The sequence below is a fragment of the Melanaphis sacchari genome, unplaced genomic scaffold (assembly GCF_002803265.2).
Source record: "Melanaphis sacchari strain LSU unplaced genomic scaffold, SCAv2.0 Contig1988_pilon_pilon, whole genome shotgun sequence".
NCBI lineage: Eukaryota > Metazoa > Arthropoda > Insecta > Hemiptera > Aphididae > Melanaphis > Melanaphis sacchari.
This window is the reverse complement of record NW_020270968.1, coordinates 484,440-502,559: the sequence shown is the minus strand read 5'-3', so window position 1 is coordinate 502,559 and position 18,120 is coordinate 484,440. Positions and strand designations below refer to the sequence as shown.

Here is an 18,120-nt window from a genome sequence, read left to right as displayed (position 1 = left end):
TTTTAATAACTGTGGCCTTGTTTTTGATACCCTAAATAACCTATAAAGCATATTTTTTTTTCAAAAAAGTTACTTACATAAAATAATGAAAAGATAAGACTTTTTGAAATAATGAGTGCAGACACTTAAATCTTCCCCCGAACAGCATGATTTTCTTTAAGAAAAAAAACATCATTTCCTATATTCGATTAAATTTAATAGATAAATCTATTACACATAGTCATAGGTATTTTTAATAGGTATGTGTACATGCCCTTGTTATTTTAAGTTACTACAACAACTGACCATGGGTACCTGTATTTATATATATTTTATACTTCCTTTATACGATATTATAATGGAAATGACGGTAACGATATACTATAACTACGTGGCAAGTAATTTTTCTCTACGAACATAACCGTCGCCTATATCATTATACCTAATATTTTGCTATTTTGCATTATTCAATGATACGCCTTTTATGTACGTTCGAATTTCATTCAGATTATTAATTTCATAATGTTAAAAATTTAATTACATACATTATTATTGTTATTATTGAATAGTTATATAGAATTATAGAAACACTGTGTATTATGTATGTGTCACGTAGGTATTTATTGCGATCATTCGCGTATTTAATTGTTTTTTCTCTTTTTCTCTCACTTTCAATTTTTTTTTTTTTTAATTTAATTAGGTGATATACATATAATCGTGATTATACACTATCATTATTTTTTTTTATCTATTTCAGTCTTTTTCTGTATACGTATTGCGTATTAGTGTACTAACAATAATATTATAATAATCCGGTGCTGTGTTATTGTGCCACCCGGGGAAAAATTTTATGATGCCACTCTTTATTGTTCATTTATCTACATGGCAAAACAATTGAATAATACCTAACAAACACACTATTATACATTTATTTATTTTTAAAAAGTCACATTTTTAACTTATGCATAGTTAAAGATGAAATAATATTTATAATATAATATCCGAACTATGTTTTGAAATAAATATTGTAGGTTGTGAAATTTTTTTTTATGAATCTAGTAGATTTCTTATCATTTTAAAACATAAAAAAGTATTATTAAAATTAAAATTATTTGAAAACTTTTCTGCTCACAAAATTTTGCCAAATTGGTCCTTAGGAAACTTCCTCCTTTCTTTGAACACGGCACTGTAGTTACCGTTCGTCAAAGTTAAATTAAACTCAAGACAAAATCATGAGTGTTGTCATTTCGTTTTTAAACTTTATAAGGATTAAGAGTACTGGGAATTTGGTTGATGTTTACAGGCGTTTAATTATACACCTATATACTACAGCAGTAGGTGTAATAGCTACATATTATAATTGGCTTCGCCCGTTACATTATTTTAGCTCAATCGAAAAAAAATTGATGATAATAAATAATAGGCATACTTAGACCACTTAGCTATATAGTATTATTCATTATGGTATGCCGTAAAACGTTAATAACCGCGATATTATATTATTAATATATATATTTATATATATATATATATATACATAGAACTCGACTCGATATTTTATTTTAGATACATAACTATTATTTTTATTTGTACAAATTAATTAATACATATTTGTTGTTTGTTGGACATATTATATTATAGACGTGTATATAAATATATATATATATTTATTTATACAATATTATACGGAGTGTCCTACGATGTTCTTGGTATTTTCAAGTAACAGACATTGTAGCTGGTACATTTAGCACCTCCTGTTAAATATATGTATATATTATACACACATACACATACACACATACATATATATATATATATGTGTGTGTGTATGTATATACAATAAGTATATTATATATTTATATATTGATGAAATGTGTATTTTAATTTACGATGATAAGTAATACTTGAGCCTGTATTTTTGGTACGTTGTAAAACACGCACTATATAATATTATTATGTTGCATGTTTACTATTTGTAGTCGTAATTAAATTGTTACTGAAAAAATATATTAATAATTACTGAAAAATGTAGTATTTTTTAAAAACTATGTATTTTTATGATACTATGTGTAATATTCTTTGTATTTAACTCCCTCCCCTCTTCCAATCACTTTTTTGCATCTAGGTTATTAACAGCTATTGGTTTTATCGAATTAAAAGAAACCTTACTTTTGCAAGACTCTTCAAGTATAATTTATGATTGAAAAACTATAATTATTAATTAATAAACACTATTCATATGCTTAAAAAATTAATATAAATATAATACTATTTTTATAATACTTATTTATAATTTTTTTTAATACAAACGTATAAGTCATGGCTTATATTCTTGTTGATTAGCTTATTTACGATTAGGTACATATTAATGTGTACCTAAAACGACTTTATGACGTATATTATTGTACTTTTCAAACCCTAATGGGTAATAGGAGTCATATAAAGGTCTACGTCACCGTATAAGTATAATACTATGTTGACTGTCAAAGCATGTTATTTCATGAACTCTCGTTTTTTGATAGAAAAATCAAACTTTTCCTAAAATGAAAAAAACTATGAATTTTATAAGCAGGAAATATATTTATATCTTTATTGTGGACACTATTAGTTTAATATCCGAATGGTTTATTTTTCAAATCTATATTTTTATTATAATTTAAGAACAAAAAACTAGTTCTACCCGAATATATATTATATAGTTATATAGGTTCACAAATGTCCATAGAATTTGATTCTGGAAATACAATAAAACACGGGAACATAAAAATATTTTACGAAAAATTTTATACAAAAGTATCTATACAATTAAAAATACTTAAAGTATAGTTAAATTCTAAAACATATCATCATCAAAAATGTTTTCACTGTATCCCATTATTTTATACTTTCCATCTTCACTCATTACGCTAGTATAGGGTATAATAATTAGGAATCGTCATCATTCTAAAATTTTAACCAACATTTTAAGACAATCTAGTTAAGCTACCTACCTACGCACGTTGGGGAACAAAAATAATCAATGTCCTTTACAACTGTTCTATAGTTGTTTTTTTGTATAGTATTAATTTTCAATAAATTTTATTATTGCTTATTTGCGTACTATTCATTTCTAACACATTACCGAAATCATCACAGTTTATATTGTGTCCCAGCAGAAGCGCAATAATTTAGCAAAAATCATTGAAGGAGGTGGACATTTACTCGACATAATTTTTCATCATTAAATCGGAAATGTTTTTGGTTACAATACATTTATTTTTTTTTTATTTCGATGATAGTTTTGCTGAGTTATTGCGCTTTCAAAACGTGCGCTTCTGCTGGGACTCTGTGCACTTTCAATTACAAATAGATTAAATGTTTTTATTTACAGCATTTGAAATTTATTTTAAACCTACTTACGATCATTTTCTTTTTTAACGATATTAAAAATATTACTGACACAACTAATTTAATCCTAGATATTTATTCTTAATATAATGAGCTACTTCATTAAATTTATCTTTTAAAATCAATGTTTACCTTAGAATTTTTCTTCTGTGTCTAAATCCATAATTTTTTGATACTTTTAGCTGTTTAAAACTAAATCTATTGAACAATTTTATGTCTAAAACAATATTTTGTTGACACGTTGAGTTTACCATTTATGATAATAATTTTAAACTAATATTAGTTAATGTGAGGCTATTGTTCGTATAGAAATTACTTGAAAAAAAAAATGGGATCAATGTCCGTTTGAAAAGTTTAAAAACATACATTATAATATTTTTAAATTACACATAAATATTATTTTTAATAGTGAAACGCACTCCCGAAATCTAATGACATACAACCTAAAATACAAGATTTCTTATCACAGATCGTATGGAAAACGGATAACTGCCACATAGCTTTGAGCACCCAACTTCACATAAGTAAGTTACTTTCGTTAAGATCACAAATTTCTTTCCACTATGTCAAACGTCTCAAATATACTCGTAGCATATAAACGCTTCAAACACGGATTTTAGAGAAATTTATTACACAAATTACATTATCCAACGAAAAGAAACAGACTCGGTTCGAAAATAAAATCATCGTCAAAAAAAAAAATCAAAATATTAAATACCGAAAAAAAATAACAATGATAACGCACGGACGAGGTAATGCAAACAGATAGGTATGTTGCCTAACTCAGATATCACAAATTCCGTACCCCTCGGACATCTTCATTAAACTTCACATTTTGGCTATGGATGAATTTAAAAAAAAATATACGACGCTTAAAGATGACGATGTCGAAGGTAATAATTATTAACATAATATTATCATTATCATAGTAGAGATGATCCATTATTATCACATTTTCGAAGTTGTGTTTTAATCAATCAGTAATGCGCATTTACATCAGGTATTATTATTATTAATATTATCATGATTCATTGTTATCGCCGATTTCCGTAATATGTTTTGAGAAACGTTTTATTATTTTAATTATAATGAAATGTATAATTCAATTAATGCACCAAACGCGAATGGTGCCCTTGATTGGCCTTTACACTCTTCCGACGTTGATTCGTTTAAATCCGATGTTCTGTGCGTCTATTCAAAAGTGATTGTCATGATATTATCACCGTCGAATTGTAATAATAATTATCATAAAATGAAAAGAAAATAGTCTGTTCAACGTTCATATTGTAGGATTAATTATTCAGACTTGGTTTTTTCATATTCACTGATAGGTAGTCTTTTACCGCAATAACGTAAGTTCACAACTAGTTTTTTTTTTTTTGTTTCTGTCCACATGAAAAGCAGTGATGTCCACACAAGAAAAGTTTACTGCGGCCATAAACGTCATCAGGAGTTTACCAAAAGATGGTGAGTACTATACAAACATTCACATGTAGATTGGACATGTATTGTATATTATATTCAAGAATGTGAACCAGGCTTTATAGTTATATCAATACGTTATGTGCATTTTTAAGAATATTTTTGGGTACCACAATTATAATTTTATTTCTTTTACTATGTTTTAAATTATGTTAAGATCATAATATAAAATTAAATACCTAAGATACTAGATACTTAGTGCAATTTTTAATTAATATTGGAGCTTTAGAAATATAATATGTTGTCCGGTCATATTTTTAAGATTTCTGCACCACTAAGATTAAGTTTAGTTATTATATTAATAGATCAGAATAGAAATTGAATTCAGAATAATTATTGCATGGCCTAGATAGGGGTGAGTTTTTTGCAAAATTAGAATCGAGATAGGACATAAAGAAGCTAAGGAAATCTGGATATGATCTAATAAATAAGGAGAGTGAATATGACCATTGATTAGTTTGTATAATATAAACATCATTTCACAATGAGGGCCTAAGTGGGTAAGTCCAGTTGTAGTTGTATGCAAATTTGATCATAGTTATGGAGTTCTGGAGGAAAATTTTTTTTAAAAATAACAAAATTCAAGTAATGTTTTTGAACTTATTCAATTGGTTTACATTCAAAATAGAATTAAGGACTCCAAATGATGAACTTTAAGAGGATATTACATATGTGTATGTTGTTTTCTTTTTGTAAATGTCAGCATACCAAATTAACATTCATCAGAATCCAATTATGTGTTGTTAGTTTTAACATAACAGTGAATTGATAAAATGAAAATATGTACATATTTAAAAAAAAAATTGTTTCTTCCAAATATAGGTAGTAATTTTAACACTACAGTTGAACAATGAAATAACCTTCTATGGTCACTATAATAAATTATCTATTTAACATAATTTTATTAACTAATACTATAAAAATACCTACCTATATGGTTGAAAGTACATAGTTTATTATTCTATTATTAAATTTAAAATACCTACATAATTAAGGTAAATGTAACATGATAATTATTTTATTATTATTATTTGATTAAAAAAAAAAATTTATATATATATGTGTGTGTATATTTATGTATAAGTATAACTTAAAAAATTCCTTAGTAACATTTTATTGAAATTAACTTCTTTTGTTCAAACTATTCTACGCCATTCTCAGTTTTAAATATGTATAAAAATATATATTTAAAAATAAGCATGATTCATTTATTTGAAGTACTGGCTTGAATATCAACTCAAAACTGGCTGAAAGTTTACACTAATTAAATTTCACTTTTCTTTTCAATTTTTTGTTTTTTACGCAGTTTTATTTTTTATTTCTCTTTGTTTCTGTTAATCCAATTTTTTCTTAATCTATCATTAATGTTTTTGTGGAACATTCTACCATTGGTCTTGAGTATTGCACTCACTTAATTGTTTATTTGATAATTTATTATATAATGATCATAGAAAATCGAAACCAGTATAAAATTACATATATATTTTATAATAAGTGTTTTACTATTTCTCAATATTATTAATATTTCAAGTATCACAGATAAAAAACTAAATTACTTTAAGTATTTATTTCATAAAATATAGGTACTTCAAATATTTTTTTCTGTTCTATATTTTTTTATGTACAATATGTAAAATGTACATTCATAATAACATTCTATAAATAAATGTAGTATACTTGACAATTTAAAAATTATGTCAATATTATTGGGTGAGCTCAATACTGAGATGTTTATTTATAGCTAAACTTGTTAATAATATATTTATTATTATTGTTGCTTCAATATTCCCAACCCAATCTTATTCTCTTAAATTTTTTTTTCTTTTGAATTATTTTTGTAAATCTATATTCATTTTAAATATTTTTGTTTCAATAAATATTAAGTGTTACCCAATTGGTCAATATTTGTTTCGTACTGTCAAATATTTGTTGTAGTGTTTCTCATAACTCGTTTAGTATAATCTATTTTATTAACATCAAATATTTACAAACCATTTTTTTAGGTGCATACCAACCATCCAAAGATCTCCTGCTTCGTTTTTATGCATATTTCAAGCAAGCAACAGTAGGACCTAACAATCAGCCTAAACCCAGCTTTTGGGATGTCGTTAATCGAGCAAAATGGCAAGCTTGGTATGATTTAGGTAACATGTCAAAAGAGGATGCAATGCAAGAATATGTCAATGAGTTAAAAAAGGTAGCTATAAAAAATTAATTAAATAATAAATATAAATATGTAGTTTATTTAATATTATTGTTTTATTTTATGTATTTATTGTATGGATTATCTTATTTATAATCACATAGTACCGTTAAACTTATGTTAATCACTCAATTAATTATAAGTCATTTTTTAAAGCTGATTTTACATACATTATGTTAATTATGTTTTTATATATATTTTTTTTTTAGTCGTTTAATTACTTAATTAATTGCACAATAGGGTTTCTAATGTTACTATAATAATAATGTAATAATATCTAATATAGATATGAAAATTCTATCATTTGAATTTTAAAGTTAGGAAATTAATTTTAAGCTCAAATATGTGAAATTTAATAGTGTGGTTCAATGATCACACTGCTGGCCATGATGTGTGCATTCATATATTTAAATCTTAATACAGTGGAAAAAATTTTACTTTGTAATCCCTACTATTGTTTTGATTGTTTTATCATATCCCTGAGACTTCAGTTCAATAGGAGTGGCATCCATACTCATAAAAATTATCATTTCATAGAAGAGGTAGTAATACACTTTACACTACTCTCCCCAAGTGATAAAACATTTAAGTTGTGAAAAAATATTTGAGATTTGTGTATTTTTAAATTAATGAATAATAATTTAATAATTTTCTAATTAAATTGAATATAACAAAAATTATTAAATCAAATGTTCAGTGAATTATTTTTATAATTTTAAGTGATACTATATTTATATTGTGTTTTCAATAAATAAATAAATATTTATATATATATATATATATATATATATGTTTATATAATACATCATATAAATTATAAATGATATTTAAAATAGTTAACAATTATACTTATAACTCAAAAATGTTAACTGCAGTTTCAATAAACATTATTGACAATTGCATAATATTATACTGGCTTCACAGAAATTTTGTGTTGTTAGTTATTTGTTTAATTAACTGTTATGTTTAAATTTTCAGATTGTAGAAACTATGGCTTATACAAATCCTGTGGCTGATTTTGTGTCTAGCTTAGATTCATTTTATGAATCAGTTTCCATTGATGACTTAGAAATGGTGGTTGGTCCAATTGAACGAGGCAATTTAAATGGTATTTTAATTTTATGTTCTTTTAAAATTCTATGAAAATATTAGTAATTATAATTAATGTAAGTTAATAATAAAAAAATTTCATTCAAGTAAGATAGTACATTATATATGATATATCACTACATAATATTATTATTAGTTAGAGTTGTAGGTAATACAGTTTTTATTTTTTTTATTATTATTAACTTTTATTCAGTGAATATTATAGCTCGAAAATTATTTAGAACCACTATTATTATTAAGGTATATCATATTTTTTATAGAACTGTTTTGAATATTAAATGCTTGAAAAAATCAGGATTACTTGATTCATTTTTAAAAACTTAAAACTAAATATACTGTTTATATGTATATTAGCTGAATTATGCTTTTCAATTATTGTAAAACTTTATAATTTATTTACTGTAGAGCGCTAATATACATTAAAATGTTTTTTTATAGCTCTAAAAATTTCTGTCAAAATGTTAACATTTTTAGTTAATTAATATTTAATAATAATAGTGGTTAATAACCTTTATGATCTTATAGTATTTTATTCTGTCAAATCATTATGAAAATATACTTTTAAATTTTATAGAAAAAAACAGTTGCAGCATAGTTTCATCAATAAATGAACATCGAGATATAGCAGACACAGAAATAGACGAAGAATGTTTTCATGATGTATTAGAAGTAAGTGATTTGTTTATCATTACATATACTATAGAATAGAGTTCAAGAATGTTTTTTTGGTTATGTGAACAAATATTAATTATAGGTTTTGAATATTTTTCGTGTTCATTTGGTTTATGAATCAAGTAACAAATTAATTGATTTAATTTTTAGCTTAATACAAGCTATTTTATTGGTATTAATACTATAATATTTTATAATAGTAGGACTTTCACTCTTAAAACATTTTTAGCCAAGCTTAATTTACAATTTTTAAGGTTTCCAAGTAAATCTAGCTCATTAAACACAATTCAAATTATATTATCCATGTCTAGTTTTAAATGTAAAGTTTAAGAAACAAAATTTTAATTTTATTGATGTAAGTAATGGGTTAAATCATATTTATATTATGTTATAAATAAATAATTGTATTTAAAGCTCCTAATTCTATTGTAATTTTGTTCTTAAAAATGCACTTATAGAAATAATGATCCTTTTTTTAAATCAACTGAATTACAGTATATATATTTTTTTGATTATAAATCTAATTATTCCACAACCAGCACTGAACTCCATTTTTCAATATTTTATCTTTAAAATAAACTGACAATTTTAAGCTTTTTAAAATTCAATTTATACCATTATTTGGAACAAAACAAAAAATTAGAGTTCAATGCGAGTTGATAAAAATCTTCTTTTAGATAAAAAATTAAAATAGTTATCAAAATCAACAATTCTATAAAGCCTGAGAGATTTTCCTGTAAAGTAATTTTTGTATAAATAGTACCAACACCCCTTTCCTTAATAATTATCAATCTATAGATTAACAAAAGTTTTAAAATGGCCACTAAAAATATTAAATATAATTTTCAAATTTTATAGAATTACAAAAATTGGTAATTGGCATTAAACCATAGTTTTGGTTTTTAATATGTAGGTGAATTGTGTACAATTGTATTTGATTCTTTAATTAAATTTTCATTATTATCTGTTAATTTTTTATTTTATAAATTTGTATTACATATTTAACACATAAGTGTTGCATATTTTGTTAATTTTAATTTCTTTAACTTCTGAATCCTACATTGATAAATAATGATACATTATTGTATTATAAATTTCAGTCAAGTGCAGAGCGTTTGATCAACATTCAAAATGTTAATCAATATTCAAATTCTGATGACTATATTGAAGACCTTGTGCCCAACAATTTTATTCCAGTATCTCAACAAAATGAGGATAGTATGATACAGTTTACATATGCAAACGACTGTGAGTATTCTGTATTTAATTATCATTTTATATTAACGCATATTTCATATTGTTTACTATTTTTAGTTTTAGATGAATTTAAATTACAAATAAGAAATACAATATCCTCTATGAAGTATGATCTGGATGTTGTAACTAATAGAATTGTTAAAATAGAACTGAAATTAGATGAGGTAATATAAAAATACATTCTATTATATTGTGTAATTAAATTTATTTAAAACATGTTGAGCTATAATTTAAAATGTATTTCAGATGAAAACGAGAGAACAAAGACATCCTCATGCTTCATACTATAATTTATGCCAGATGGTGGTTCTAATTGGTTGGCCAATTATTGTACAGCTAATATTCAATTGGTTTAGAAGGCGAAATAGACAAAAAGCTTTAAACGTAAAAATTTTGTGATATTATATTAGGATTGAAATTTATTTTGATTGATCTATTGTATCATTTTAGTTTAAAATGATATAAGTTTAGTGATACAAACCATTAAATTACTATTTACATTAATTATTTGTATACTCTTAAGTATTTAATTATACATTTTACCTGAAGACAATTTCCTTTATATAGAAAACATATAAAGAATTATCAAGAATTTTACCATATTTTTTTACCAATGTATTTACTTAGTTATACATATTATGTACTTTAAAAAAATATATTTATTTTTTTTCATCACACTCATAATCACACTAGATAATAATAGATATTTAATTTTTATAAAAATCATGAGAACATTTTAATACAAAAATATAAGTAGATGGATCAGTGGTCTTACAATTTTTTTATTTTTCATTTTGTTTAACCATATTTTTTCATTCAAACATTATGAATCATTTATAAATAATTATTCTTAAACTTAAACTACTTTTATTAATATAAAAAAGAAATATATCAATTTATATTTTTTATGATGTAATAATTATTATTTGCTCAATATTTTTTTATAGGAAGTAATAAGATCTAATATTTTCAACTTTTTAAATTTTATTTATATGCAACCACAATAAAGATATTTAATAAATATATGTATTTGATTAGAATAAAGTAAAAGGTAAAAATATATTAATAAAAAAAAAAAGAATCTTAGTGAAAATATTTATTTCAACTAATATTTATCAATTAAAAATGTTTTTATTTAAAGAAAAATAATATACAACTAAATCTAATATAATTAATCTAAAATATTTTTGATTATAAATGTATAGTAGAAAAAAAAAGAAGATAAACCTAATTATTTATTAATTATTACGTATGATAAAATAGTTCTATGATTATAAAACATAAGTATATGTTATTATTTAATTATACTTTTTATTCAAAAGAAATATTCCACTATTATAAAATTTATGATGAATTTAAATAGGTATGCATATAATTAACGTAAATATTCTTGTTTAGATTCATTAGTTTAATTAACAATTATTTTACTTTTAAAATATCTCATCAGTTTTTTTTTTTTTTAATTTTTAGTTCTTATATAACTTATTTTATTTTTCACAATTTATGTAAAACTCTTTTAGTCATTTAAAAATTAATTTAATGTATACAACTGTTAGTCAATCAAATTTATATTCTTTTTAAACAACAATACTTAATTAAAATAAAATATAGTAGTTGTACAACTCATTATTATGCAAATTTCAAAATACTGATTCATGACTTTTATATTAAGATACATTTAAATAATTGGAAAATGTCAATGTGTATTGTCCAACACAGTTGTGGTTTATATAAACTATTAAAAATTTAATTTGAATCTCCTTTATGATAATTAGAATTATTATTATTTTTTTCATCAATTATTATTTTATAATCAAATATATATATATATATTTTTTTTTTTTTGGTATGTGATATGTATGATTAGAACGTAATATATGATGACTGATCCAACTATTAAAATAAATAAATAACTCAACTAGTAGTATCAAACAAAGTAAAATTGTTTTTTTTTTTTGGTGATTATTTATTTATTTATTTATTTTGTATTCAGTATCTTAAACGATTTTATCATGTTAGTTCATGTTATAAATTATGAAACATGATTCTGTAAAATATTTAAATTCTTATTTTACTTATATTTGTGTGCACATCACATAATTTTATTTTATTTGTTAATGAAAATTTAATATTTAAATTTAATTTAGTATATTTATTTTTAAAATTTCTTTGTGGCAGTGGTATATATACCTAAATCAAAACGCACCATCAAAACTTTGCAAAAGAAAAATCTACATAGAAATATGTTTGTTTTGCTCAAATTTAAATTTGTAGAGTACTATGAAAATGTGTTTGAAATTAATAATACAATTTTATATTATTTTAATGTGTTAAATGATTAGTTTTTTTTTTTTATATTTATGAAGTAAAATGGTGTTTTTTGTATCAGCTACTAGTTATTATTATTATTGTTATGTAATGAATGTTAATTATATTTTTTATGGAGAAGGTTATGAAATGGATTATTATTTAATCAATGACAATAATATATATATATAATAAATTATACACTTTTTAATGTGTAACTCAACCTGTTGAAATTTAATATTGATCTATCGCCTATATTCTAGTAGAAATAAGCAGAGTTTCTTCAAATATTTCTAAAGAACTATTTTAATCTAAATGAAAAAAAGTAAAAATATCATTCTAAAAAGTATTCAAAATTAGTAACAAGTCTTAATTATTTCCATAGTATCTATATTCTATAGTCAATTAAACTTGAATTATTGGTTAAAAAAATATAATTTTTAGAAATTTATGATATATTTAGATATAAGTATTCGATAAAAAGAACTTGAAGTTTTGAGGCCTCTTACTTTTGTAGTTGGTCCATTAATGAGAACAATTTTAAGAAAGATAATCACCCCCTAAACCCCTCACCAAATTGAATCTTTATTTAATGCATTACTGTAATATTTTATTTTGTGATTTTTTTTATTATTTTGCTGTGATTAGTATAAAAATACAGTTTAAAATTTAAAAAAATTGTCTGCCTTGTATTAGATTCTGAGATGAACATTTTACAATGATATGTGTTTTTTTTCTTGCACGAGTGATCATATTTTAGAATCTAGAGCTTAGACTGCTTAGAGTGTTCATTAATTTTTACTTTGCTAGTACCTACTGATCAAAATAATTGAAAAAAGAACGCTTACCAAAACAACCTATTTTCAACAAAAATTATTTTAAAATATTTTTTGTTATTCAAAATTATTTGATTTAACCCTACTTAAATTTTGATTATTATAAAACTTCAATGGTGTTACTGCAACTAAAATCCAGAAATAGTACATTAAACACATAGAAAATTGACAATTTATAGTCTTTACAATACATACATATTAATTATTATTTATTAAAAAAATAAATAATATTTCTATAGAACAAAATAAATTTTTAATCCACGTGGTATTTTGATTGTATTAAGAATATAATTAATTTAACATGTTTATGAAATTAATTAACTGATTAGGTACTAATGATACACCATGTCACCATGGAAAATAACTTAACTCATAAAAAAAGTAACATAACTTCACTTTTTAATTAGTTAATGCCCAGCTTTATTGAGGTAATACTTATAAATTACAGTAAATATCAAAATATGTAGTATACAATATTTATATAATAATATTTTGATATGGTTTGATAACAAAATAATTATTCAACAAGTGTTCTTAGGAAAAGCTGGATTAGAGAAACCACTATTCCAAATTTCAAGTTCATCATTTTTTATTTTTCTAAAGAAGTAACAATCAGTGAATGAATAAGTAGTATTAGAATTTTCTATATGGTATGTAATGTGTACATAATATAAATTATAAAAGACACGAAACATTCCTCAAAATTAGCATTATTGGGTTCACTTTTAATTGTTATTGCTATTGAGTATTGCCATATTATCTTCAGAGTGTGTACGGATATTTAACTCGGCAAGTACAATTATAACGTCATAAAGAAACGCTCTATAATTTCTGAGTTTTGACCACTATCAATGACGATTATCAGCAATATAGGTATTTATTACGTGTGTCGGACGGTAAGTATATTGGTGTGTATTACCTAAGATAATATATAATATCGTCCAAAATAAAATCGTCAAGACTTTTCACATACACAGTCATGTATATAGGTTAGGTTTTAAACGCACAACTAACATAACTTTAAAAATCATAAGAAAATTAAAAGAATTATATTTATTTGTTGAAACATATTACAGTGATATGGGAAGATGGCGTATGTGTGTATTCCTAACGAGTTAATGAGATATTTAAATCCTTCAGCAACGCACCAAGTACAATTGAAATAATTGAATCACACTTTTACACTACTCTTCAAATTGTTTCCCAATCAAAACACCACGATACTGATAATATACCTGCTATAGTAACAAGTAAGTAGTTACGAACGATTTGTTTACAATAAACACGACACATTAAAGTACACTACAAATACGTAGGCGCAAGCAGTGTCGGAATAACTGTTTGGACACTATATATTAGATATAGTTTTAAGACATAGTTAATAAAAAAAAATAAGTCGTACCAAAATAACCATACATTTTGCTATAGGTATACCGTGCTATACAGCTCATGCCATGAAAATGAGAACAAAATCTATTTTGCACATAAAATTCAACGTACATGAGTATGTAGGTACTTGGTCGTTTTTTGATAAAATAAAAAAATAAATAAATAATAAACTATGTATTAATTTAAAGTGCAATTCAAACTGTGAAATTTATTATTTAGGCGAGTTATTGATTAAATAACCGAAATTATTTTATTGCTATACAAATATTTTAATTATTAATTTATATCGATTGTGTGTATTGTTGATCTCCAGGCAATAATTTTATTTACTGAACCTAGAACAAAATAACTAAGTAGGTACCTATTAAGTCGTAAAATCGGTATATATCAAATTAAAATTATAGGTATTACATTATTAACTTATTGAACTATACCTTTCTACCTATTACCCTATAGCATTAGATCGTTATTCATGCTGTCATTAAAGAAATAAAATATAACATTGTTGAAATTCATGTAAAAATATAACTAAAAATTGATAATTTCTCTATTACGTTTTTAGTGTCTACTATGCACCAGCTATCAATTATTTAAGTTATATTTATGCATTATAATATCAAATAAGTTAGTGCTTATTGTATATTTTGGGTAAAATAATTAATAGATAAATGATCGTCGAGTTTAAAGAACTTATAATCAATTTTTTTACGTGAAACCTAAATCGATATAGAGTAATATTATGGTTACCTACTTATTATTTTAATTTCATAGAATAAATTATTGAACGAATTACCGCGGTTCACGGGTCATTAATGAATTGCATCAATCACAAGTATGTAGCTTAATCATTATGACTAAATCAAAAACCAAAAATTAGAATACTGTTCATATTGGACATATTGTATTGGGAAGCCTACGAGGTTATACAACACCACGGACCGCAAGTGTAATCTACAAATTAGAATTTTATAAACGCACAGAATTGTAGTAAAATTAGCCGATTAAAAAAAAATATATTTATAAAGCACGAAGAAATTATCCAAGGATTTTTGCAATGGCTTTTAAGCTATCCAACAAGAAAAAAGAATGAATTCTAAATTTAGTGAGTACGTATTATTTTTTTCGATTATGTCATCGACGTTTTTATCTTAAGTTAATACGTATTTAGCATCACCGAGTTTCATTTATTATGAGCTGAAATAACTTTTGAATCGAACACTGCTATCGATGTAGTCAATAATTAATTCAGTAATCTATTGTTAATTTCCATCCTAATGGTTATAAGCTTTTAAAAATTCTGTCGATATTACCCGTGGTCACATATCCTGTAGCAAAAAAAATTCATTTCTATTATTTTTTAACTTTAAAGATCTAAAGATTACTTCTGAAGCTCGATGTTAACATTTATAGTATAAATGGTTTTGCAGTTTTAAAAAATATCCATCGGAAAATTTCAATTACTACGGATATCATAGACGAATTAACTCAAAATAACGGCGATTGGATTTTTTTAACTATAAAAAGTATATATTTTTGTATTAAATTATATAAATTATTAAACCTTTTGGTATTATTTTGTTAATTGTAAATAACATACATGTATGTATAATAATATGGACTAAATGAAATTTCAACTAAATTTATATTTTCTTCAAATTTTTAATTTAAATTTACTCAAAACGTGCGAATAAAGTTCGGAAAGATTAATTTTGCAATGAGATCATTTAGATAATTTCAGATAAACAGTAAACACCTAGTGACCTACACAATTATTATATTTTTTTTTATACAGCACCTATGTGTTACATGTTTTTTTAGTTTACTGGAAATAACCACTTCAAAAATTCCTGGTAGCGTTGCTGGACGTGCTTGTTTAGGTATATACCACTGGCGTGCGCAAACTTCTGACTCAGATATGGCTAAATTCAATCTGACCACCCACTCTCCCACCCTCTCCCCCCGTCACGGTCACTCAAGAAAAAAATTATGCCCACGAGCAACCTGCAGTATATCTTTAATCGTGTAAATATCTATGATTTTGATTTATTTTGTTATCAATTTTCTACGGCTATAACACCTTATTACTTTCTTAGATACCAAATACCCACCCACTTATGAAAAAAAAAAAAAGGCTCTGGTGGGGCTAAAGCCCAATCAGCCCTACTCCTACATTCTACGCACGCCTATGGTACATATACGTCATGTAGCCGGCAGTTGTGTAATTCGAAATGGACACGGCAATGGCACTCGACATTGTGTAGTCGATATTTTGTCAGTATAATAATAACCAATAGATAGGTATTAATGGTAAAACGTTTATAGGCTGCAATAATAATAGTGCTGCGTTACACGAATTTAATAAAACAATGACCTGTACGGTTGATCACCTCGTGCCTATAGTGTCCGGTGATTTACGACAATTAACAGGTACGGTTATCTGATAACCGTGGTAGATAGATACTTGTACATATAATCCTATTATTCAGCGATTTTGTTACCAGCTGCAACGTTACAGTGCCCGGTCGTAGTCACGTAAACTGTAAAGCCAGATTTCATTTTCAACCGGAACGACTATAATATAATATTCAGTGCTCGAATTGGCAAACAATTATTTAAGTGTCTTGTTGGTTAAGATATAACTGGCAATATTTTTTAAACAGAAGAGGGACTCCGTCCCCGTAAGCCTTGATCTTCAATTCAAGCATTGGTAGTATTATAAAAATAACATAATATTACCTACATACTCCAGATTTGTCATCACGTGATCATGCATTCGTCAAATTCTGATTTTTGAAATTTAAAGTAAGCCGGCATATTTAAATACGATAGCATTGTTTTAAAATATTTGGATTTTCCATACCATTATTATACGAGTAGTTTGATATAAATTATTTTTCTAAACAATACCTATACTTCTTTTTTATAATACCTACATTTATTTAAGCAATGATTTCGTTAACATTTTTGATCTATCTTAATTAAAATTAAAATGAGTACCAGTGTCTAAATAAAAAAAAAAAGCTTTAGCTATTTAACACATTAATACTAGTTTGATATTTTAAACTTTGTGCATATTTGCATTTATTTACTATAGGTTAATATAATATATTAAATGGTTAATCAATGCATATACCTATCATTATGCATAATAATAAAAAATTACGGCTGTTATAATATTTATATCTATTAAACAGCATATTTTAAGTTTTTTTTTTTTTTATTTAGATTATTATTGTATTGTGTAAAATCGGTTTTCAATGTTTTCATACTTTCCAATTTTATTAATTCTACATACCTACCTACTTTCAAACATTGATTACAATTAGACATCTATTATTATTTATTATATGAAAATGTTTATTTTTTCGTATAATATTTATAAAATAGATCTAATTTTGAAAAAAACTAGAAGTACGTATAAATTGTTTTACTACGATGCACAGTTTGATTTATTTTTTAAAATTTTAGTAGGTACTTCGTGTTTTTCAAAATTTTCTC

At 24.2% G+C, this 18,120-nt stretch overlaps 1 protein-coding gene across 2 annotated transcripts; it reads left to right on the top strand.

Annotated features, from left to right (window-relative positions):
* Positions 1-3,924: 3,924 nt before the first annotated feature.
* Positions 3,925-10,536, top strand: LOC112592862 (acyl-CoA-binding domain-containing protein 5-B). Of its 2 annotated transcripts, none has more exons than XM_025337017.1 (8): positions 3,925-4,259; positions 4,771-4,833; positions 6,852-7,045; positions 8,030-8,159; positions 8,736-8,830; positions 9,934-10,081; positions 10,148-10,254; positions 10,337-10,536. In XM_025337017.1, the coding sequence occupies exons 1-8, from the start codon at positions 4,208-4,210 to the stop codon at positions 10,487-10,489; spliced, it is 942 nt and encodes a 313-aa protein (XP_025192802.1). In that variant the 5' UTR covers positions 3,925-4,207; the 3' UTR covers positions 10,490-10,536. The 2 variants fall into 2 exon arrangements, with proteins under 2 accessions (XP_025192802.1, XP_025192803.1); XM_025337018.1 differs by lacking the exon at positions 3,925-4,259 and adding an exon at positions 4,392-4,697 and having other exon boundaries at positions 10,337-10,535.
* The last annotated feature ends 7,584 nt before the right edge of the window (positions 10,537-18,120 follow it).